The sequence below is a fragment of the Zootoca vivipara genome, chromosome 4 (genome assembly GCF_963506605.1).
Source record: "Zootoca vivipara chromosome 4, rZooViv1.1, whole genome shotgun sequence".
Lineage (NCBI taxonomy): Eukaryota > Metazoa > Chordata > Lepidosauria > Squamata > Lacertidae > Zootoca > Zootoca vivipara.
This window is the reverse complement of record NC_083279.1, coordinates 30,079,714-30,103,097: the sequence shown is the minus strand read 5'-3', so window position 1 is coordinate 30,103,097 and position 23,384 is coordinate 30,079,714. Positions and strand designations below refer to the sequence as shown.

The 23,384-nt window shown below is 45.6% G+C and overlaps 1 protein-coding gene across 1 annotated transcript in view; it reads left to right on the top strand.

Moving 5' to 3' along the window:
• Positions 1-20,879: 20,879 nt before the first annotated feature.
• Positions 20,880-23,384, top strand: part of LOC132591981 (phospholipid-transporting ATPase VA-like) — a 79,604-nt gene continuing 77,099 nt past the window's right edge. Inside the window, exon 1 of the mRNA XM_060273458.1 lies at positions 20,880-21,604. Within this exon, the coding sequence (XP_060129441.1) occupies positions 21,168-21,604 (437 nt within the window). The 5' untranslated portion in view covers positions 20,880-21,167. The remainder of the gene's footprint in view (positions 21,605-23,384) is intronic.

Below are 23,384 nucleotides of genomic sequence, written 5' to 3'. Positions count from 1 at the left end.
GGCCTCCCACCTGCAAACACACCCTCTGTGCTCCCCATCTCCCACTGCTGATGAGCAAGCACTCATGTGCCAGGGGGGGGGGCAGGGGATTGGGGGTGATCTTTACTCTCCGTGCTCTCCAGCCCCTGTCGCTGGCAGGGCGCAATGGGGATCTCTCTGGGGCCATCTGGCTTGTGTACACCCTAGATTGCCTGCCTGGTGCAACAGCCCTTCTGGCACCCCCCACCAAGTGCATGACATCGTGCAAATGACACCACGCGACACCAGGCCCCCTCAATGTGGGGGGCAAGTTGATGCCCCAGTTTTTTTGTTTGTAAGCTCTTATGCATCACCATGCACTTTGATTGGAGTTATTTCCAGAGGGATAGCCATCTTAATCTGTCGCAGCACAAACAACAAAGAGTCTTGTGGCACCTTAAACGAGAACAACTTTATACAGTCATAACCTCGGAAGTCGAACGGAATCCATTCCAGAAGTCCGTTCGACTTCCAAAACGTTCGGAAACCAAAGCGCAGCTTCTGATTGGCTGCAGGAAGCTCCTGTAGTCAATCAGAAGCCACGGAAGCCCTGTCGGATGTTCGGGTTCCAAAGCACGTTCGCAAACCGGAACACTCACTTCTGGGTTTGCGGCGTTTGGGAGTCAAAACGTCTGAGTACCAAGGCATCTGGGATCTAAGGTACAACTGTACTGACGTAAACAGTCCAGAAAATGGACTGTAAGGCCAGAATGCATTTTTTCATCCTTAAAACACCTTAGGGCTTAGGCGAAGGCCCATAAATCAATGGTAGAGCATCTGCCTTGCATACAGAAGATCTTAGGTCCAATCCCTGGCAACTCCCAGTAGAGAGAAGCCTGTCTGAGACCCTGAGAGCTGCTGCCAATCAGTGTAGACAACACTGAGCTAGATGAACCCGTAGCAGCTTCCTATATTCCTGTGCCACAAACTACTCTGCCATTTTTGTATCATCAGTTTCTCTCTCCTGTAACTAAGCATGTTACTTGTGGCCGTAAAATGTATGCATCTATTAAAATAAAATAAAATAAAATAAAATGGACCCCATGTAACTTCAGATTTCATGGGGAGGGAATGTTCTATGCATAGCTGTCAAGTTCTCCCTTTTTTAAGGGAAATTCCCTTATGCTGAATAGGCTTCCTCGCAAGAAAAGGGAAAACCTGACAGCTATGGTTCTATGTGTTCATGTATACTTTTGTGATTACTTTCTACATGCATCAATGTCAGGCGCCAGAGATAGGACTCAGCTACATTAGTCAAAATACAGTGCTTTGAATGCATTATAAACATGCGACACAAGTTGGCGCTGGAGAGTAAAGCAAAATTCTACTGATTTTCCATAAAGGTTTTCTTCTTTTGTTATAACGATTTAATTTCTGGCCTATTTTATAGTGGTCCGTCCGTCCCCCCCGTACCCTGTACCCCCCCCCCCCATGTAGATTCACCCTCAGGTGCAGGTCAGCAATAAAAACCCCAGTTTTTCCTTTTTTCAAAGGAACCAAAACAGTGCAAGCCTAGAGATCGCAGAAATTCTTCCCAGTGGGTCTTGCCACAGTGAGGCAGTTGCAAGGCCTAAAAGTCTCTACCTTTCTGCCACTAAGACTCCTCCCCTGGGTCCTTCCCCAGCAACTTGAGGCTCCTTGGTCTTGTCTCTCTTTCCTCCACCCTCTTCATTCCTCTCTATGTTCTGGGAGGCTGTGGGGAGAAAAGCTGGTCATAGCAGGAGGGGGAGACCCCTGGATTCTTCAGAAGCCTGCTCCCACTCCTCTCCAGCCTCTGCTTCTGCCTCTGAGTCTGGACTGCCTTCTGTCACAGCCTCTTCCTGCTCATTAGACCCTATGTCCTTTTCAGCTTCCTCCTCCCAGTCTTCTCCCTCTGACCACTTAGCATCATCCCACCACCAATCCCCTGGCTCTGAGCCTTCTTCCCATGGGGGTTCCCTTGGGGTTTCCCCAGCTGGTGCCTCACGGGTCGCGGGTACCAAGTGTATTGAGCTCCAAACATGGTGAAACCATTCTACTGATGAAATTAGGCAGGTTGATGAGAAGGTTCCCAAGAACTCGTATGTAAGCTTTATGGGTAACTGGCCTGGATGAGATGCTTCATATGTAAGAACTTTTTGAGTTTCTTGGAAGAAGAACAGAGTATCTATAATAAACAAAATGTGGGATAGACTGAGGCTATGCTAATGTCAAAGTCCAAGACAAAATGTTGACAGATGGCGGTGGTTGTCCCACACATCATATTATGCTTTCTTTTATAGGGGAGGTCTTTTGCTGAGCATCCAATTTGGCATTAAAATACTGCATTGGAAGCAAGAAGCGCTGCTGGAAATATAAACCCAAATCTAATTGCGGGGGATGTTAAATAAAGCACCCTGCATTTATAAATGTGTAGGATTGTCTCATGAAAATCAGAGCAAGCGGTCAGGCTAATCAACGATTATAATGAATCGCATGTCTTCCAGAAGCAATTAGGGAAATTAAATTTTAATAAACAAATAAGCGCCAAAGTCCATACTTGCTTATGGTTCCTAATGAATTTTAGATGAACAAGGACTAACTGATGATTAAACTTTGGATGAGCTTGTACTGGATTTAGGCATCTTACACAAAAGTTACATTAAAAAAAATCAAATCACTGTACTTGCTTTTCTTTCCTAAGTGTCTTTTGTATTCCTGAATTCAGTCAGCCAGCCCAATTTATTTGCATACACACCATACATTTAAAACGCATTATTTTCCACCAAAAGACTTTTCATTTTTAGAAAAGGGATGCTGGACTAGATGGCACCTTTGGTGTGATCCATCAGTACTACTGAATAAATTTGCTGTAATTCAAAGTGGTGTTCAAACCCATAGGAAACAACGAAATATGTATTTCTTTGTCCATTTGTTTATTTTAAATCTTGCTAGCTCATTCCTTTGGGATTGGCAGTTTGGGATGTTTACTTCCACACTTTGTACCCAATCTTCGCCATAGCTTATGTCTAACAAAGAACAGTCTTTCTGGTACCTGGAAGCTTACTGCCTCCAAGCAGTATATAAATTTTTGAAAGAAATAAAACTCCAGTTTTTCTGAATATATACAGTCTGTCTTGGTAAAGGAGAAAACGGAGTTCCCCAAAACTTCCGGTTGCTAGATGTTCCAAATGGCCAGTACCCTGGAGTTATGATTTGTGTTGTTCCGAGCTTTCAAAGCAAGCTGCATTCTAACTGCCTCTGAACTCCAAGGGGCAGTTGTTTGAGTGGCCAGTGCATATAAGTGGCCAGGTCTTCTCTGAGATCAGAAACACAAAGAAAGACCTGGGAAAAGCCCCTGCGTACCAGAGTCTGGTTGAAGAACCAATATCATGTAGGTACATATATTCAGCGCTCCTCAGTTCCCCACCACCATCACAGTGTTCCTGGCACCTGTGATTGCAGATGCAGCAGACTTTCCCATTCCTATGTCTCAAGGTGGGAAATGTAGAATTTGCCCTAGAATAATGGCATTGTTTTGGCTGCGCATCACTATTTGCTCAGACTTTAGGAGATGTCGATATGACATTGTGCCTGAATATCTAACTGTTGTCTTTTGTCTTTGTTTTTCTCCAGCATGCCTTCAGTTGCCCGCCTTGCCAGTATCCAAACGAAAGCACAGCCCCAGGCAGATTATGGCTCCTTTCCTGCACGGTTGCTGTGCAGGGTGTCTTGCCTCCAAGTAGGTGCCTTTGTCTTGGCTCTTATTGGCTGCTTTCTGTGCATCTGCTCCACAGCCGGTGTCCAATGGAGAATGTGGCATGTTGAGAACATCATGGGCGGCAGCAGACCTGGCCTTGCAGAGATTGGGCTCTGGGTTGCCTGTTCTGCTCATAGAATTTCTATTAAGAAGATAAATGTTTTGTGCACAGCATTAGCTGATGATGAGTCCCTTCCCTCTGAAATAGTTATTGCTCAGGTCTTCATGCCATTAGCTTCCATTGTGAACGCGGTGACCGTGTTTTGTATGGCCTTTCCGTTATATAACGTTTTCAAGCCTGGAAAACATGGAGAGTTTATCTTTACCTTTTTTTTCCACAGGAGTCATTCTGGAATTAGCTGCAGGAACATTTGTGCTCATTTCTGTTTCCTGGAATATGTATTCCATCCTAGTGAAGGAAGGAAGGAAGCTCCCTGACGTTTTGGGATTGCCTTTCGTTCCCAAAGAGCAATGTGTTGGAGCTGCTGCCGGGTATTTATGTGGGGTTCATTGCTGCAGGTTCACAGCTCTTAAGCGGAACCTTTGTTCTTGGTGAAAAATATTTCTGGAGATTCAGGGAAAGTGTCACTTCCAAGGAAGAAATTGTTATTGACCCTGAAATTGTGGAAAGTGAGAGCCCAACTCTGAGGCTAAAGTGTAGGGAGGATGCCTCTACTACAGGCATGTCAAACCTGCGGCCCTCCAGATGTTTTGGCCTACAACTCCCATGATCCCTAGCTAGCAGAACCAGTGGTTGGGGAAGATGGGAATTGTAGTCCAAAACATCTGGAGGGCCGCAGGTTTGACATGCCTGCTCTACTATGAAACGGAAGTGTGAAGATCAACCCACTACTTTGGGGAGATATAGAAGGCATATGAAAAGAGAATCTATGCCAAGCTCATCAGGGATGTGGCTAAGGAATGGCTCCAATCCTGGAACTAGCTTTTTTAAAAAAAAATGTTGGCATGTGGCATTGTATAGATTTATTATCAAATTTGTTGGTTTTATCCATGGGTTGGCAAACTAAGGTCCGTGGGCCAGATCAGGCCCAATTGCCTTCTAAATCCGGCCCGAGACTTTCCCTTTTGTCCACAGTAAAGGGGTTCACTCTCCCCGAACTTCCCCCATTGCAAAAGATTACCTCTCCCCTGAGGCAACACTGTGACACTTTAGGTTTGTGCCCCCTCAGTGAGACTCAAAGACACCAACTAGCCATTCTTCTCTTGTAGGAAGTTTTGTCCTTTGCAGTGTCTCCACCTAAACAAGTGCTGATACTTTGCTGGAAAATAATACAGACAACTCTTTACTTGGCACTCAAACGATGAATATTTATTTGCTTCTAGTCATAACGAATACTTTATGGTTTCATGTGTACAAGCTTGGTTTTTGTCATTTCACCTTTGTCAAACATTCAATGTATATATCTTTTCCAACCTTTACCTAAACCTATCCTAACTATAAGACCTTCTTCTTTTTCTAATAACCACATACGCTCCCGTTCCCCAAACCCCCTACTAACTGACAAACGGCTGCTCCTCCCTTTTAAACACGAGCATTCCTCCCCTAATAGAATGTTCAGTCAGCCAACCTTGAGTGTGGGTTAACCCTTGACAGTTCAGTTAAAACAAAACAAAAAACATCACAAATAGTGTTAACCCGTTACACCTGCACCAGTCTGAATCTGAAAGTTAAGTGGAAGAAAATGCTAACTTAGTGTATGTAGCTGGAATAATGGGATTGCAAATGCAAATTTGGTTCTTTATGTACAATTAAGTACAATTAAGTACAATTAAGCTGAGATTCTTTGCCAACCATCTCTTATGGATGGGTTTTTTGTTTTGTTTTTTTGTAATATTGATTTTTTAAAAATGTGTATACCACCTTGTGATATTTTATATGAAAGTGTGGTTTATCTTAATTGATTGATTTAAAATGTGAAAGATAAATTCTATAAAATGCTCTATTTGGGGAACTTTATGCCTATTTGGCTACAGTGCCTTTATTCAAATAGTTCGGATACATGTTGGAAATGAACTGCTTTGGAGCAGATTTTCAACCATGTTGGTGGGGATGTGTTCAAATGAAACCACATTGGATTCAGATGAATAGCATAATAGAATAGCAAAATCCTGGGCGATGGAATATATCTGTTGTATCATCTGTTTTTCTGCTTCGGTATGTAAAAATACAGCTCCAACTAATGTTTACATTCAGCTAGGAAATGTACTAATTAGTGTCGCTGTCACATTTAGCCTTGCCAAATTGGGAGGAGTATAGCATCACCTTCAGGGGAAACAGAGTGAGTTAAAGCACGTCTGAGCAAAACGTTTCATACAAAGAGAGGAAAGAGGGATTTGTCCCCGCAATCTTTTTTTTCTTGTGAAGTTTCGAGCCATATCTTCCTTGGGGAAAGCAAACAACTTCTCTTCTTGAACGCAGTGGGACATATGAAGCAATATTTTTCGCGAATAGCGCTGTGCCGTGTTAGAAAGCTTCATCCTAAATAAATGCTCCTCTCTCCTTCAGAGGGTTGTTTAGACTGTAAACATCTTCATGCCATTAGTGACAATGATGGAAAATGAAGGTGCCCGTGTCGAAATGTGCTGGGAGATTCAGTGGGAAAATAGTGCATCCACCAACAGAGACAGCTAAAGAAGTTGAAAAAGAGTGCTCCGGGAAACACTGCGCAATCTTTCCCTAGAAGCCTCTTCATGTCCATATGGCCTTCTCTGGAGTCTTCATGTTTGAGGAAAGATTATGGCCAAGGTCTTATAGATAGCCTTGCTTCCACCTTCTACCCCTCACCCCTATTAGTCCCTTGAGCTAATTCTACAGAATTCAACTGATTTTTTTTTTTTTGCAATGCTCTTTATTTTATTTTTTCTCTGGAAATCCTTGTATGGCAGATTTGCTGGTTTTCTGCTTATTGGCCCGCAATTATCCAGTTACCATGCATGCGGCATGGATTAACAAGACATGAGTGAAAATCCAGATACTGAGATGTCTTATCCGACTTTCTAAATAAGAGGAAGGGCTGCAGATGTGGGGAAGATACATAGGCCAGTAGTGTAAAGTGGCTTCACTGACCAGCCTTAGTATGTCAGAAGTACTTTGAACAAGCTTCCTTTTCTGACCCCAGGGAAGCTTGGTTCTCTTCTTAGTCACACAACTGGAGGAACTGACACACTGCTGGAGTCAATTAGCATTTTGGCACATTTTTAACTTTACTTATTAACCTGAGAACATGGATTTCACTAGTAACTTATAGCGCATTCCTCTCATTATAGGACACAGACTTAATATAGCATTTCATCCCTCCAAACCTAACCTCCTCACTCCCCACACTCCATATCCACCTTCCCCAACTGACTCTCCCTAACGGTTATCCCTCTTTTGTTTTTAAACACTGTCTAGTTCCACCTCCTGGAGAACTGCCTATCATTGGAGGGATAGTTTAACCCCCAATGCACCGGAGTCCTCAGCAAGCATTAATCCGCCACAGGCCACACAAACTCTGTTGTAGCAATGGGCATCTTGTGCTGGTCAAATACAGTCAGGGCTTCTTCTTTTCAGCCGGAACTCACCAGAACTCAGTTTCAGCACCTCTCAGGTGGGCGCCATTGCCATTATAAGAGAACAAAGGAGGTGTTCATGGTGAGTTCCGGCACCTCTTTTTCTAGAAAAATAGCACTAAATACAGTAAGTCCACAACTTACGTAGGGGTTACATTCCAGGGATCGTGCCTAAAGCCAACATTGCAGATAGTCAAAGCCCGTTGGGTTCAATGGTGGGTGCAATTGCCAAAGTCATCCCCCCCCCCAAAAAAACCTTTTCGACCCTTTAAAAATGTTATTTTATTTATTTGCCACATCCGTAAAGCTGAATGCACACAACTTAAATTTGCGTAAGTTGCAGGCTTACTGTGTATAAAACTGGCTGGGTATATAATATATTGGGGGAGTGGTGAACGGGGTGTGATAATATTGTTCAAGTATGGTAGCTGCAGCCATATAATGCATTTATCCCTGACCTCAACTTTCAAAACATACAGGGAGTCATGAAAAAGTTTAAGAGATTCTTCTTGTAGCTCATACATCTGCTCCAGAAATCGATAAACAATAGTAATTTAATACAGTACTTCGGAAAGGTGTTAATATGCAGTTAAAATGTTTATTGCATGTTTATTTGGAAATCCCCAGGGTATTCCAGGAAAGTGTAAACTGGATTGCAGCCTTGAATAACTGGCAAATTTAAACTTACAAGGAAATGGAGATGGGTCATTCCTTTGCAATGTCAACTCAACTCCCATGAGCCCACATTTCTGTAGACATGTAAAGACAACAACAACAGGAAGTATAAGTTTTCCACAGTTCCTGTCTATCCCCTCTACACATGTTCAAACACCTAAAGCTTTTCTAAATTGGGTCTTTGTAGAGACTCTGTTATGTGACTTTGCTGTAGAAAATTAAGTGGAATTTCAAATTTGAAACAGTCCCTTAATGTTGTTACTTCCAATGGATTTGAAAAGCTAATTTGCAGTGATAAATTTCTAGCCACTGCCTCGAGTGGCTCCAGGGAGCGTGGCTATAAATTAGCATGGTTAAGTGGGCAGGTCCTTTTGCTCTGAAACAAACAGTGCTGTGGTACATAAAGGATTTGGGGCAGATATGGTAATTGAGCTGTCTGTGTGAGGCCTGCATCTGATAGCCCAAAGGTTTAAAGGAAATTAGATGTATATGAATTTGTTACTGTTTAAAAATCCACAAACCAAAGTTAGATGAATAGTTTGCCTAAGCAGCTTTGTGCTAACTGTGGCAGACCTATGTACATTGATTGCACACTGAACAGAGGGACTTACTTTCGAGTAAGCGTGCTTCACCACAACGTTGCACCCGGTTTAAACATACGCTCAAGGACCTCAGGACAACTCACTTACTGAGCATCCATTCTGATTGGTTTTCAGGGAGGCTAGACAACATCCATTGACTGTTCAACTGAACAGCCATTCTGGCTGGTTGTGGGGAAGTTAGATGACACTGAGTTCCCCGGGCATTTTCCTTGTCACTTTCCTTTTTGCCCCCAAAGTCTGTATTGGGGAAGCGGGTTTATTGCGCCAGACCTCCCAGTTTACTGCCAATTGTGCAACATGCATTTGCTGTAATCTGAATGAATCACATGAGGAAATAGCAGCGATTTAGAACAGTGTCTCTAACATGAAAGAAGCTTGGAAATCCTATTTTCTGTTTCTCCAGAAGGGCTGGAACTGACGTGATGCGGAAGGAAAGATCCCACCGCCCACCCTCTTATCAGGGTTGCTGGTTTTGATTGCAGCAACAGCCATGAGGGAGGTGTGGTGTGGAGGTTCGTTCTTTTCCCCATTGTAAAGTGCTCCCCACCAAACCCTGCTATTAAACCTGCTATGGGGGGAAAGGGTAACTTTATATCCCTCCCCCAAGTTGGTCTAATAGCAATTGGGGGAATTCAGTTCAGGAAAAGGGTTACACATCACCTTCCCTCAGCTCCATGACTCTCGTAAAAATCAAACGCTCCCACATCTCATTTGAAGTACAGAGCGGAAAAACCGGAAGATCTTATCACAGCTCTCTCTCACATCAAAATCTGTTTTGGCTCTGAGTCATATTTTGGAGGGGAAATCCACAGGATTTAAACCGTTACCTTCCCCATTCACTAACTACAGTAACAGCATTAATTGTTTTTCGTTGCAGTAGTTGGTTACACACAGATTTTTGAGGACTGTCAGTAGCAGTTAACCTTATTCCGGGGGAATACTTATATCACCTCATATTGTGCTTTGCTTTTAATTACTGTATTTTCCGGCGTATAAGACGACTGGGCATATAAGACGACCACCAACTTTTCCAGTTAGAGTTTGGGATATACTCGCCATATAAATAAGACAACCCGGTGTATAAGACGACCCCCGACTTTTGAGAAGATTTTCCTGGGTTAAAAAGTAGTTTTATACGCCGGAATATACGGTATTTTGTGTTTGTAGCATCATTGTATTATTTCAAAACCTCCAACATTTATCTGATAAAAATAGGGACATCTTAAATAATAATAATAATAATAATCCCACAGCCATCTGAATGGGTTTGCCCTAGCCACCCTGGGTGGCTTCCAACATATATAAAAATATAATAAAACTTTAAACATTAAGCATTAAGGAAACTTCCCTATACAGGGCTGCCTTCCATTGTCTTCTGAAGGTGGCTTAGTTACTCATCTCCTTGGCTCAGGGGGGCCACATAACTCCATACCCTCCCTCATTTCTCCAATGAAAATAGGGACGTCCTAAGGAAAAGCGAGATATTCTGGGATCAAATCAGAAACAAGGATGGCCTCTGTAAATCCGGGAATGCCCCTGGAAAATAGGGGCACTTGGAGGATCTGTGTTTTACTATTGCTTTGAGTTGCTTGTGTAAAGTGATTATTAAACTTAATAAAGAATAGAAACCCTGCTACTATTACTACTACGTACCACTAATAGTAATCATAATGTGAAAGCATATCTCTGCAAGAGGAGACAAATTCCCCTTTCATATAGCAATAAGAACCCTATAACAGGCAAATATAGCGGATAGTAAGTTTTCACTGTCATAAACTCTGACCTTGCTCATTCCAAGCATGGAGATTCACTGACACTGCAATATATATGCATTTGCTAAGTCTATATATACCCTTCCCTTGTCCTGTATATGCCGTTCTGTAATACTCATTACCCAAGGCAAAACTGAGAGGCTATTAAAAAGTTGCCTTTTGAGAGGCTATCAAATGCCCAGGTTTTGGTATAAACAAGAAAAACTTTGGATTTCATACCATACTCATGCCATGCAATATATCATCATAATCCTCACAGCCACCTTTCAGAAGGGGGTGAAGATTCAGGGAGTGACCTGTGTCCTCTAATGAACTCTGAACAGTCAAGACTTCTCAACAAAGACGGTGATTCGGGCATTTCATGGATGGACTAAAGGTTGCAATTCAGTGCATGCTTCTCTGGGAGTAAGCCCCCAATTGAATGTTTTAGGACTTATTTCTGAGTAAATGTCTCAACCGTGGTGTTAATGTTCTGATTTAATGGGAACCTAGAGTCGGAGAACGGAAACTTGTACAAGCGACACAGTAATCTGAACCCAATGTGTGCTTAAAAAAGCTGCAGTGCAAGTCCCTATGTTTATTACCTGCACTTGTGAGCCTCAGTATGGCCAGTATGGATAATGGGTCCATACCTCAGCTAACAGCTTCCCATCTGTGCAAGGCACAAAAGCTTCTGTGTGTGTGTCTCTGGCTTCAACCAGTGAAGTGGCCTGCATATTAAGGTTGGAGGGGTTTTCAACTGCTCCCCCCATTCCTGAGCTGTGGACGTAGCGCCCCCCGCATTTCCCCTTTCCTGTGTGTGTATATATATAGATCACTGAATAGGTTCCAAACACAACTGCTGACTTTAGGGAGTAGGTAACTTAAATTTAACTGCAGTTGCAAGCCCCCTTTGGAATCTCACTCATGCCCCCTTCCTGGTTATAAGACGTGCTTGGGGTGGTGGTGTTTGTTAATGCCAGCTGAAGGAAAAATTCTGTCCAATGGATGGTTCTTGGGCCCTGGTGCGAATTCTGGCACGCACAAACTCACTCACCCATCATGACTAGTTCCCAACCACCTGAAGGTCTGTTCCTGAAAATTTGTTCATGTGATTATTATGGAAATTATAATATAATATAATACAATATAATATAATATGTGATATATATCAGTGTTCACCCTGGTTTTCTTTCTTTCTGCTTTCCAATTTGTAAATAGGAAATCAATAAAGGCAGGTTGTCCTTTTTTTAAACCAACCAACCAACTTGTACAATTAGGACCTTCTACAAAATGTTGCTGTGTACACCATACTTGTGTAGGATTCTTGCCAGCCAGCCATTCCATTTTTCAGGATACTCCATTCCATTGCCCCTCTTCCTGGTTTTCCATTCCACCGCCCTCAACAACTATCTAGCATTCTGTAGCTGCTGAGCATGCTCTGTGTTCACTGGACTGCATTTCCCCCCTTACGGTGAGGTCTGTACTTCTGCAAAATGTGAAGTTCCCTCAAACCTCCTGATAAGCTTCCTTTTTGTATGTGGGTTGTTCTGTTTGGCTACATAAGGATTTGTAGTCAGAGAACGAGTTTTCTGTTGGATAGTATGATGATACAATTTGCCATGGTTCCTCTTTCCCAACAGTGAGTCTTGGTTAAAATTAACCGAGAGCACAAAAGGGTCATAAATGGAGATCGCATCAAAGTACCAACAACTTTTTACAGCCACTGCATTAATGACTATTTATGCAGAAGCATTGACTGACTTCTCACTGCACTGCGGGATCAGGGTGGGTGAGGAACCCAAGTCTTTGTAGGGTACCAAACATAATGCTGGTTTGGATAGAAAACAGGAAGGGCTGGCTGTAGAAATGTTGAGTGCAAAAATCTTTGTCCTTTGTCCCGGCTTTTGACCAACTGTGGCAAAGATGGATTTTGTTCAAAGGTTGCTAAATTGGATGCAGGTTGTATTTTCATCACTAATTTCAAACCGCTTCGGTGTTTTAAGGTAGAATAATAGAATCGTAGAGTAGGAAGGGACAGAGATTCTGGCCCTGCAATGCTGGAGTATTTTTGCCCAATGTGGGAATAGCTCTAGCAACTGAGCTATCCCAGGGGTAAAGGGTCCACCTTGCTCTGGAACATGAGGAAAGGGTACGATAAAAATCTATACCAAAATCTAATTGCAAAACTGATTAAAATAAATGTTTGGTCCACACTGTAATAATAATATTTTTTTATTTATACCCCGCCCAACTGGCTGTTTCCCCAGCCACTCTGGGTGGCTTCCAACAAAATATTAAAAATACGACAAAACATTAAAAACTTCCCTAAAAAGGGCCGCCATCAGATGTCTTCTAAAAGTCAAATGGTTGTTTATTTCCTTGACATCCGATGGGAGGGCGTTCCACGGGGCGGGTGCCACTACAGAGAAGGCCCTCTGCCTGGTTCCTTGTAACCTCAATTCTCGCAGTGAGGGAACCGCCAGAAGGCCCTCGGAGCTGGACCTCAGTGTCCGGGCAGAACGATGGGGGTGGACACCCTCCTTCAGGTATACTGGGCCAAGGCTGTTTAGGGCTTTAAAGGTCAGCACCATTCATTAACCGTGAAGTCTCCCTGTTGGCAAGTTGAAGAGTGTCATCTTCTCCCAGCTCTGGAAGGTACCGTATTTTAATCCAAAAGTTGAAGAACATTCCCAGCTATCCGGAGTATCTCACCTGCTATTAACTCCCAGCCCCTGTCCATGCTGGACTATTAAGGAACAATAGGCTATACTAGGACTGATGGGCAACCAGCCCACATATCAATCTATGGTGTTTAGTTCAATGACCTGTTTCTCTGTAATCTGTTTTCTGAGGACTTTTGGAATAATAATAAGGAATGCAATTAGACGAGCTCCTTGGTTTTTTTTTTTAAATTGCATGTCATTATTTATCTTCATTTCAGCTTGCAAAAACCTACCCATGCCACCTTAGATTGTTCTCTTCTTAGATTTCTAACAATGAGGTTTTAGATTACCCTTTCCCAATCTTATATGTAAAAACTGCCTGCCCACACTTCCTGCATGTCCTTTGTCCTACGCATAAGATTTATTATTGCCTGTTAACAATGATTATGGAAGCTGTTAAGTGCAGGCTTTAAAACAATCATTTTAAGTTGGGTCAGAATTTACTGTCTTTTGCATAAATGGAACGCCCTCCCATCAGATGCCAAGGAAATAAACAACTAATTGACTTTCAGAAGACACCTGAAGGCAGCCCTGTTTAGGGAACTTTTTAATGTTTGATCTTTTATTGTGGTTTTAGTATTCTGTTGGGAGCCGCCAAGAGGGGCTGGGGAAATGCAGCAAGATGGGTGGGGTATCCTATATAATAATGTCCATGTTGTCCCTGCGTCCAGATGTCCCGTGTGTCCCTGGGTCACTGCGCATGTGCCCCAGGGATACAGGGATTGGACAGCAGAGACTGCGCGCGCGCACTCTCCCCCCACTCTGCCTCCTCCAACCGCCGCTCCCGCCGGGGTGGAGGCCGGCGAAGGCCTCCTCACAACCCTCCCTGGCCGTGAGGAGCGGCGGTTGGAGGAGGCGGGGGGGGGGGAGAGTGCGCGCGTCCTTCCTGTCGGCGGCTGGGGGAGAGGAAGGAAGGAGGAGAAAGCGCCGCTTTCTCCTCCTCCGTTCCTGTCCCCCTGCCGCCGACAGTAAGGACGGGTCCCAGGGTTCGGAGAAGCGCTGCGCAAGCGCTTCTCCGAACCCCGGGATGTCTGCTTCCTGTCGGCGGCTGGGAGAGAGGAACGGAGGAGGAGAAAGCAGCGCTTTCTCCTCCTCCGTTCCTGTCCCCCTGCCGCCGACAGTAAGGACAGGTCCCAGGGTTCGGAGAAGCGCTGCGCAAGCGCTTCTCCAAACCCCAGGATGTCTCCTTGCTGTCGGCGGCTGGGAGAGAGGAACGGAGGAGGAGAAAGCAGCGCTTTCTCCTCCTCCGTTCCTGTCCCCCTGCCGCCGACAGCAAGGACAGGTCCCAGGGTTCGGAGAAGCGCTGCACAAGCGCTTCTCCAAACCCCAGGATGTCTCCTTGCTGTCGGCGGCTGGGAGAGAGGAACGGAGGAGGAGAAAGCAGCGCTTTCTCCTCCTCCGTTCCTGTCCCCCTGCCGCCGACAGTAAGGACAGGTCCCAGGGTTCGGAGAAGCGCTGCGCAAGCGCTTCTCCAAACCCCAGGATGTCTCCTTGCTGTCGGCGGCTGGGAGAGAGGAACGGAGGAGGAGAAAGCAGCGCTTTCTCCTCCTCCGTTCCTGTCCCCCTGCCGCCGACAGCAAGGACAGGTCCCAGGGTTCGGAGAAGCGCTGCGCAAGCGCTTCTCCGAACCCCGGGATGTCTGCTTCCTGTCGGCGGCTGGGAGAGAGGAACGGAGGAGGAGAAAGCAGCGCTTTCTCCTCCTCCGTTCCTGTCCCCCTGCCGCCGACAGTAAGGACAGGTCCCAGGGTTCGGAGAAGCGCTGCGCAAGCGCTTCTCCAAACCCCAGGATGTCTCCTTGCTGTCGGCGGCTGGGAGAGAGGAACGGAGGAGGAGAAAGCAGCGCTTTCTCCTCCTCCGTTCCTGTCCCCCTGCCGCCGACAGCAAGGACAGGTCCCAGGGTTCGGAGAAGCGCTGCACAAGCGCTTCTCCAAACCCCAGGATGTCTCCTTGCTGTCGGCGGCTGGGAGAGAGGAACGGAGGAGGAGAAAGCAGCGCTTTCTCCTCCTCCGTTCCTGTCCCCCTGCCGCCGACAGCAAGGACAGGTCCCAGGGTTCGGAGAAGCGCTGCACAAGCGCTTCTCCAAACCCCAGGATGTCTCCTTGCTGTCGGCGGCTGGGAGAGAGGAACGGAGGAGGAGAAAGCAGCGCTTTCTCCTCCTCCGTTCCTGTCCCCCTGCCGCCGACAGCAAGGACAGGTCCCAGGGTTCGGAGAAGCGCTGCACAAGCGCTTCTCCAAACCCCAGGATGTCTCCTTGCTGTCGGCGGCTGGGAGAGAGGAACGGAGGAGGAGAAAGCAGCGCTTTCTCCTCCTCCGTTCCTGTCCCCCTGCCGCCGACAGTAAGGACAGGTCCCAGGGTTCGGAGAAGCGCTGCGCAAGCGCTTCTCCAAACCCCAGGATGTTCTAGCGCCCGTTATTGAACGGGCTGAAATACACTAGTAAATAAATAAATCATCAACCTACAATGCATTTAACTGAATTGCTTCTTTGACATGTCTAGATTAAGGTTACCAGATTTTTTTTCAATGAATCCAGAGATACTTTTCAACTTCAATGGATTTTGTATGTCGACTGATTTGTAAATCCGGGGACTATCCCCAGGAAAAGGGGACGTCTAGTAACCTTAGTCTAAATCCAGCTTTTGTCCGGACATGTACATCATATTATTATTATTATTATTATTATTATTATTATTAAGTCAGAGGGAAAGAGCCAAGAGTTTCTAAAAGGAGTTAACAGAAACTGAAGAGAAGCAACTTTGGATAGGAGCTACTGCGATCAGGAGATCTTATACAGTATCATGCATGAATTTAAATACCCGAATAGGGCCTAGAAAGATAAGCACCCTGGGAAGATAGGGTCTTAATGGTGCATTAAATCCTATATTTGAGAAGTCAGCAAGGGAAAGGTATCCCGAGGGAGAAACCCCCCTCACATTTAAGGTAATCTATATGGCCTTTTTTCAGCTGGAACTCACCAATTTCAGTTCTGGCACCTCTCAGGAGGGGGTGGGGCATTGCCACTACAGTTGTACCTCGGATCCCGAATGCCTTGAAAGTCTAACGTTTTGGCTCCCGAATGCCGCAAACCCGGAAGTGAGTGTTCTGGTTTGCAACGTTCTTTGGAACCCGAACATCCAACGCGGGTTCCGCAGCTTCCGATTGGCTGCAGGAGCTTCCTGCAGCCAATCGGAAGCCGCGCCTTGGTTTCCAAACATTTTGGAAGTCAAATGGACTTCCGGAATGGATTCCGTTCAACTTCCGAGGTACGACTGTATAAGAGAACAAGCATTTGTGGTGAGTTCCGGAACCTCTTTTCCCCAGAAAAATAGCACTGTGTGTGCATTTGTGTGTAGGGAGAAAGGGAAGTCATTTTCTTTTTGGCACCACTGCAGAATCAAACCATCAAACAGAGAAACAATACACAAATAAATTCTCATGCATATGGCCGGAGGAAATTAATGGATGTTGCATAAGGACCCAGACACACCTCTTGGGAGCTCCTTTCATTCAGCTGGACCTTGAGAAGGGGCAAAAAAGCACAGCGAGTTAAAGACATATAGATGTTTTCAAGCAGCAAAACAAAGAAATCAATACAAGAGGGTCCTAAGGGCTTTGTTCCAGGTAAATTCTGAACATACTTGGTTTTTGTCAAGCCAGCATGCTAAACCCCTGGTGGCCTCTGGTGTATTTGATGAAATGGTGCTGATTTGTCAGCAGATTGCCCAGTTCTTTTAAATACCCTCTTAGGAGCCTCCGAATGGGATCAGGATTGTAACACTAGGGGAGAGGAAATAAACCTTTTCTTCTGAGCCAAGTTGCCTATTAGCCCCCTCCCACTTACAGTTTGTCCCAGGAGGGAAAAGTGAGTACCCATTTTTTTTCTCCATGGGGCAAACAGCACCTTGGCATTTAGATGGGGATAATTGTACCGGGGTAGGGGGTGCGGAATAGTCAAGCCCACAGCTGTCAAGTTGTTTTTAAAGGGAAACTCCCTTATGCTGAATAGGCTTCCTCGCGGGAAAAGGGAAAACTTGACAGCTATGGTCAAGCCCCAACTCCAATGCTGTGGTTCTGATCCATTTATAAAACACTAGCTATTTTCTTTTTTAAAAAATAACTTTTCAGAAACAAAACAAAACACATAGCTTAACTGGTAGAGCATGAGAGTCTTGTAATCTCAGGTTGTGGGTTCGAGTACCTGTTGGGCAAAAGATTCCTGCATTGCAGGGGTTGGACTAGAGGACCCTCAGGGTCCCTTGCAACTCTACCATTCTCTGATTTTACCTTAAAACACCAAAGAGGCTTGACATAATTCTACAATTCTATATGTATAATAACTAAAAGGAAGATTATACCATTCAATTCCCCGGGGGGGGGGGAGTGGCGAGGAAGCAAAATGAAGCCAGATCATAGGATCTGTCAAAGACGCATCTTTGCATAAAACTCCATGAGTAGCAGGTGGTTTATATCAGTGTTCCTTCACTGCATGGCAAGAAATAAAACTTGACCAAAGGGCGTAAAACTTGTCTAAGTTTACCTTCTCTACATCCTTGTACGTGTTTAGTCATTTTTTTTCCATGAGAGCCAAATTCCAGAGATCCGGAAGCGGTGAGATCTGTATTCAAGAGTCTGGACGTTGTAATCTTAATGGCAGTTGTAAGGTGAATGATAAGTTCTTTGTGTCTAAGGGATTGAGCTTCCAAGTTTAAAATGGAGAGATGTACAATTTTAGGGTCATGCCTGCTTCCTGAAAAACTATGAACACGAATTTATAGATGGGATTAAAAAGCACCACATGTGCATAGAAGAACCACAATTTCCAGAGTTTCTCCAACCATTGGCAAGATTGATCTGAGTAATTTTACTTAGGAAAAGAGGATGCATGTACAAGTGGTGTGAAGAACCTGTATTGAGTTTTTGTGAATTCTTGTAGGTACAGATTTAAAAGGGGCTTTGTCCCAAATTCAGCCCCATTCAACCTCCCTGTTTTGGTGCCCTCATATATATATCTAATTCAAAATATTAACAAATAATAAGCCGTAAAATAAATTTTATTTTTTGAAATGAAACAAAACCTACAGTAAGATGGAAAGTAGTGTTTATTTTTCTTTATTTGTATAAATAATGTTTACTTTTTGTTCAGCTGAACCATATGGGGCATGGTAAATCCAGCAATGGAAAATTTCTGTGGTGAACCCCCCCCCCCGCCCCCATTCCCTTGATGCCCTAAGCGTGTGCTTATTTTGCTTAATGGTTAATCAAGCCCTGCAGTGCACAACACTCTGATCATCTCTTCCACCAGCCCATAATACCGACAAAGATGACTTGCTTTGTGAGCAAGGTACCCCAATGGAAAAGTTAAGAAAGATTCTCCCACATTTGTCACTTTTTAAAATTCTTTTAATGATTTAGGGCAATATTTTTGGGCATTGACAGCAGCATGGCAGGCAGAAATTCAGCTGATGAATCTTCCACGCATCACCTGGTGAATTTCAACCTGCTGTGCAGCTACTTCCAGTGTTCTTGCTTCTGGGCCAGAGAATGGAGCCATGGATGCAGGAAGCCGCCAACTCCCTGCACCTTAAAGAATAACGTATTCTATGATCTGCTGACATTTTGCGATTTGGCATAACTGGTCTCCAGGGTATTTTGTTTTGCGCACAATTCCAACCTTGTAGTAGTGGATGAGTGATTTGTCTTTGCAAAGTGTTAGCTAACTAATCGCTTTGGCATCGTGGCTAAACGTCACTTCACAAGTTGCGGCTTAATTTCTGTTGACACGCAAGAGAGTTTTGCCAGATTTTTGTTTTTAAGGAGCAGATCTTTTTGAAAAGCCCGACTTCCCTTTTCCATGGGAATCTCTCTGCTCACAGGAAAACCAGCCCTGCAGATCAGTTTTCAACCATCTTTGTTTTACAGTAAGATGGACTCCCTTGGGAGAAGTGGAGCTGGGAAGTTGTTAAGCAAAGATTGACTGGCTAGATATTAGGGATGAGAATATTTATTTTATTTATTTCCTAAAATTTAGATATTGCATGAATTTTTGATATATATATTTTTAAAAAAGACCCCCAAAGTGGTTTACAAAGTAGTGACTCTCCTTCATCAGCTAGGGGTGGGCTAGGTGACTTTGGCTGTCTCTTCAAACTCTTATCTTTCTCTCATCTTTCAGTACTGTATATATTATTGCCAGCAGGGTAGTTATCAAACCAACACACAATGAACATCACTTGCTGTAGAGAAACTGTGAATTTGCTTGGGGTTGGCAACCCTGCTCTACACGTGTCCCTGAGATTGAAGACTCTACTAAATTCCCTGGGACTCACTAGCAAGGGAGGCATGCGCAGGATTGTGCCAATCTAAAACGAGCCTCACCTCTCCCAAGCAATTGACGTCAGGTTACCGCCTCGCTCCACAGATATATACTGAAAAGCAACAAAGAAAAAGTGTTAAAACAAAACAAACCCCAAAACCAACCACCACCCCATGACTGTAAGTGGAAGAAATGCGACATGGCAAGTTCAAGGGTGGGGAGAGAGAGAGAGGCCGCCAGCCCTGGAAATGCCATTTTAAACAGCTTTTAAATAGGATCCCTTCCCCTCCGTCCCGAGGGATCCTGGGAATAGTCCTGGGGCAACCCCTGCCTGCCGTGCAGTATTGGTGGGAGAAGAAACCTCTTTAACCTATTGAGACACAGATGTAAGAGTTGGAAGGAACCCCCGAGGGTCATCTAGCCCAACCCCCTGGAACGCAGAAATAATATATCTGTACAGATTCCCCAACCGTCTGCGGGCCAGCATCCAACCCCTGGGCCTTAGGTTGCCTACCCCTGCTCTAGACACACCATCTCTCTATACTCTCCCTACCAGGGTCTCCCAAACTTGGGTCTCCGGCTGTTTTTTGGGGACTACAATTCCCACCATCCCTGACCACTGGTTCTTCTAGCAAGGGATGATGACTCCCATCAAAGCTGGAGACCGAAAGTTGGGGGAGCCTGCTCTACACTTTCCGTGTGTGTGTGTGTGTGTGTGTGTGAGAGAGAGAGAGAGAGAGAGAGAGAGAGAGAGAGAGGGTAGCCCCATGAAGCAGCCCACGTACAGCAGGACTTATGCGCAAGCCCCATGGGATCGAACCGACGCAGGATCGGATCACACGTGGTGCGCGGAGTCCCCACGTGCACAGCCACGCTGCACCCGCCTCAACTTCATATTCCCCCCCCCCGCCTCCGTGGGTTTTTAAATAGTGGGATTATCCCCTCGGCCTTGTCAGCCTCCTCCTCCCGCGTCCCCCCCCCCCCCGACCTCTTTCCAGGGAGTTTCCCGGAGCCTCCCCCGCGCGCCACGCGGTATGAGTGCAACTTTCTCTCCCCACCCTGCACCCCCCCCCCCGCGCGCGCCCCGCCAACCGCTTCCCTCCCGTAAGCAAGAGCCCCTGTTCCTCGCGGTGGAGCGGAAACGAAAGCTAGCCGTGGGGTGGTGAGAAACGACGGGCAAAGTAAGACAAGGACTACTTTGTGCGAGTCCTCCTCCTCTTCCTGCAACTCCTCCTCGCCCGGGAGCGGACTGGCAAGGCAGCAGGGGGAAGTTTGAAGAAGAGGGAAAGTGGAGGAGGAGGAAGAAGAAGAAGAAGAAGAAGAAGAAGAAGAAGAAGAAGAAGAAGAAGAAGAAGAAGAAGAAGAAGAAGAAGAGAGGAGGAGGAGGAGGAGGAGGAGGAGGAGGAGGAGGAGGAGGAGGAGGAGGAGGAGGAGGAGGAGGAGGAGGAGGAGAGAGCATCTTCCTAAATTCGGAGGGGAGAGACACAAAGAGTGAGATCCCGATTCCAAACAAAACTTTCTAGATGGGAGGGTTCAAGGGAGCTGGAGGGAGAAGGACCCGCACCTCACTCTTAGCTTGGAGGGGAGGGGAGAAAGAAAATAAGGGCATGAGTAAGTTTTCAAGAAAGATGATCACATCTTGCAAAGGAGGGAGAGAGGGCTGGCTGCTTTCTCCATGTGGAAAGTGCGGGAAAAGTTCTAACTTTGAGCTCTCTCTCTCTCTCTCTCTCTCTCTCTCTCTCTGTGTGTGTGTGTGTGTGTGTTGTGGGTTTTTTGGGGGGTGGATTAGACCATGACACAAGGCGGAGGTGGAAGGGAGTCTTCTCCAGAGCAGGAGGAGGAAAAAGAAAGGAAGAAGAGGAGAAGGAAGAAGAAGAAAGAAGCATGCAAGACGCGGAGGGTATGTTCCAACTTGCTGGCACCTTGGCCCGAAGCGGAGAACCCCCCTCCCCCCACAGCCGACAACAGGCTGCAGACCACCAAATACACGGCTCTGTCCTTCCTGCCCAAAAACCTCTTTGAGCAGTTCCATCGCCTGGCCAACGTTTACTTCGTCTTCATCGCCCTGCTCAACTTTGTGCCGGCTGTCAACGCCTTCCAGCCTGAGCTGGCCTTGGCCCCCGTCCTCTTCATCCTGGCGGTCACAGCGGTCAAGGACTTGTGGGAAGACTACAGCCGGTACCGTTCAGACCAAGAGATCAACCACATGGAGTGCCTGGTCTACTGCAGGTAACTGGAAAGGTGTTTTTTTTGGGGGGGGGGAGAGAAAAACTCTGCCCGCTCCTGATGGTGGCAGTAGTGGCATGTAGATGTGGAAAGGGCAGCCCCACATGTGGGGGTTTGTGGCTGTGCTTTGGGCCCGGTGACGGGGAAATTGCACAAAGACACCCCACTGCTATGGGAAATGGAGCTTCAGATATTGTTTTTGATAGTTGAAAACGGTTTCTCCTTCTGAGCATACAGCTTCCCCAACTAACCATTCTCTGCGGCGTGCAGGTGGCCTTAGCCGCTTCTGACTTCCTATTTCCTTTGGCATAATAAAAAAATGTGATTAAAACAAGAGATTTATTGCTATGACAGTGCTTTTCTCGCCTGGGCGTCTGGCCTCTGCTTAGTTTCCTTTTCTTCACTTTATTTTTTTATTCTTGTTTCGTTCCCCTCTCCTGCACACCTGTGTGCCTTGGTCCGCTTCCTATGGAACCGATGTATTATAGGCTTTATTCCATAAACCAGGCATGTCCAACAGGTAGATTACTGGATGTCCGCGATAGATCACTCCCCCCAATTGGCTCCCCCCAAAGAAGCTGAACAACTGTAGCTCCCTTTAAAAAAAAAGCTCAACATTTTACATCCTCCCTGAAAAAACTTACTTTGACCCGTACCCCCCAAAATGGGCCTTCCTCCTTCTTAAGAAAAGTTCAACTGCTTTGACCTGAACCCCCCAAAAGGGGGTAGATCACTGCCAGTTTTTAACTCTGTGAGTAGATCGTAGTCTCTTGGGAGTTGGCCACCCCTGCAAGAAACCATCTTACTGCGGAAGAGTGTTCAGCTTGAGAGTTTGGTTGGAGGCTGGAGAAGTTCTGCCTTTTTGTGGTTGTGTAGCATGCATGCAAGCTTTTGGGTGAGTTGGCGGGATTTATCCTAGCCAGCAAGCCCAGCAAGGCTTTCTTCTGAGTGAATGTGCTTTGGATCGCACTGTTTTGACCTGGGTTGAAAAATCCGGTCAAATGTCATGTCTGCACAAACTTGCTATGCAAGCGTCCACCAACCTGGTGGAGAAGGCCTATAGGTCAGTGGCAGGCAGCGTTCGAAATTAGCCAGGCGCCAGGAGCATTTTGCCCCTGACTTTCAGCCACTTGCGACCAAGTGAAGATGCCTGGGTGCCAGGATGGCACCTGACATCTCCACCACCTGGAGGTGCATGCCTGGGGATCATTGGATCTGGACTGTTTTCACGCACTTAATACCCCATCCTGTAGCATTCTATTTGTTATATTTTACCTGCACAATCAGAATGAATTTCAGGAACCAAAATGCTTTTTCTATGCAGCCTCAGCAGGAGCGGTGAACAATGTCATACTTAATTGTTATCACTTGTCTTACCCCACCCACAGTTGGGAAGAATATACTTAATGTTACGAATGGTCCGTGTCACCGTTCAGAAAAAGAGGTAGGAATAGCCCAGTATTTATGTGGACTATCCCTGGATCAAGTGACTTTTCTTCTTCAAGTTCTCAAAAGTTCTTAACCTAGCTCAAGGTTGTCATCTGAACTAGCCAGATGTTTAACTGAGAATCACATCCAGTCCATTGTTTGAAAAATAAGACTTTAGAGCCGTCTTGCCTCCAAATGACAACTAGATATCCCATTTTGGTGACTGTAACCATGGTCTAAGGAGCCGTTTGGCACCTAGCTAATATGTCTGAGTTTCTAAAACTGCTTGCAGGATGCCTGCTTTTCAGTCAAAACGCCCTGGCATTTCCAAGTGACACTGGAAATGTCCCCCATC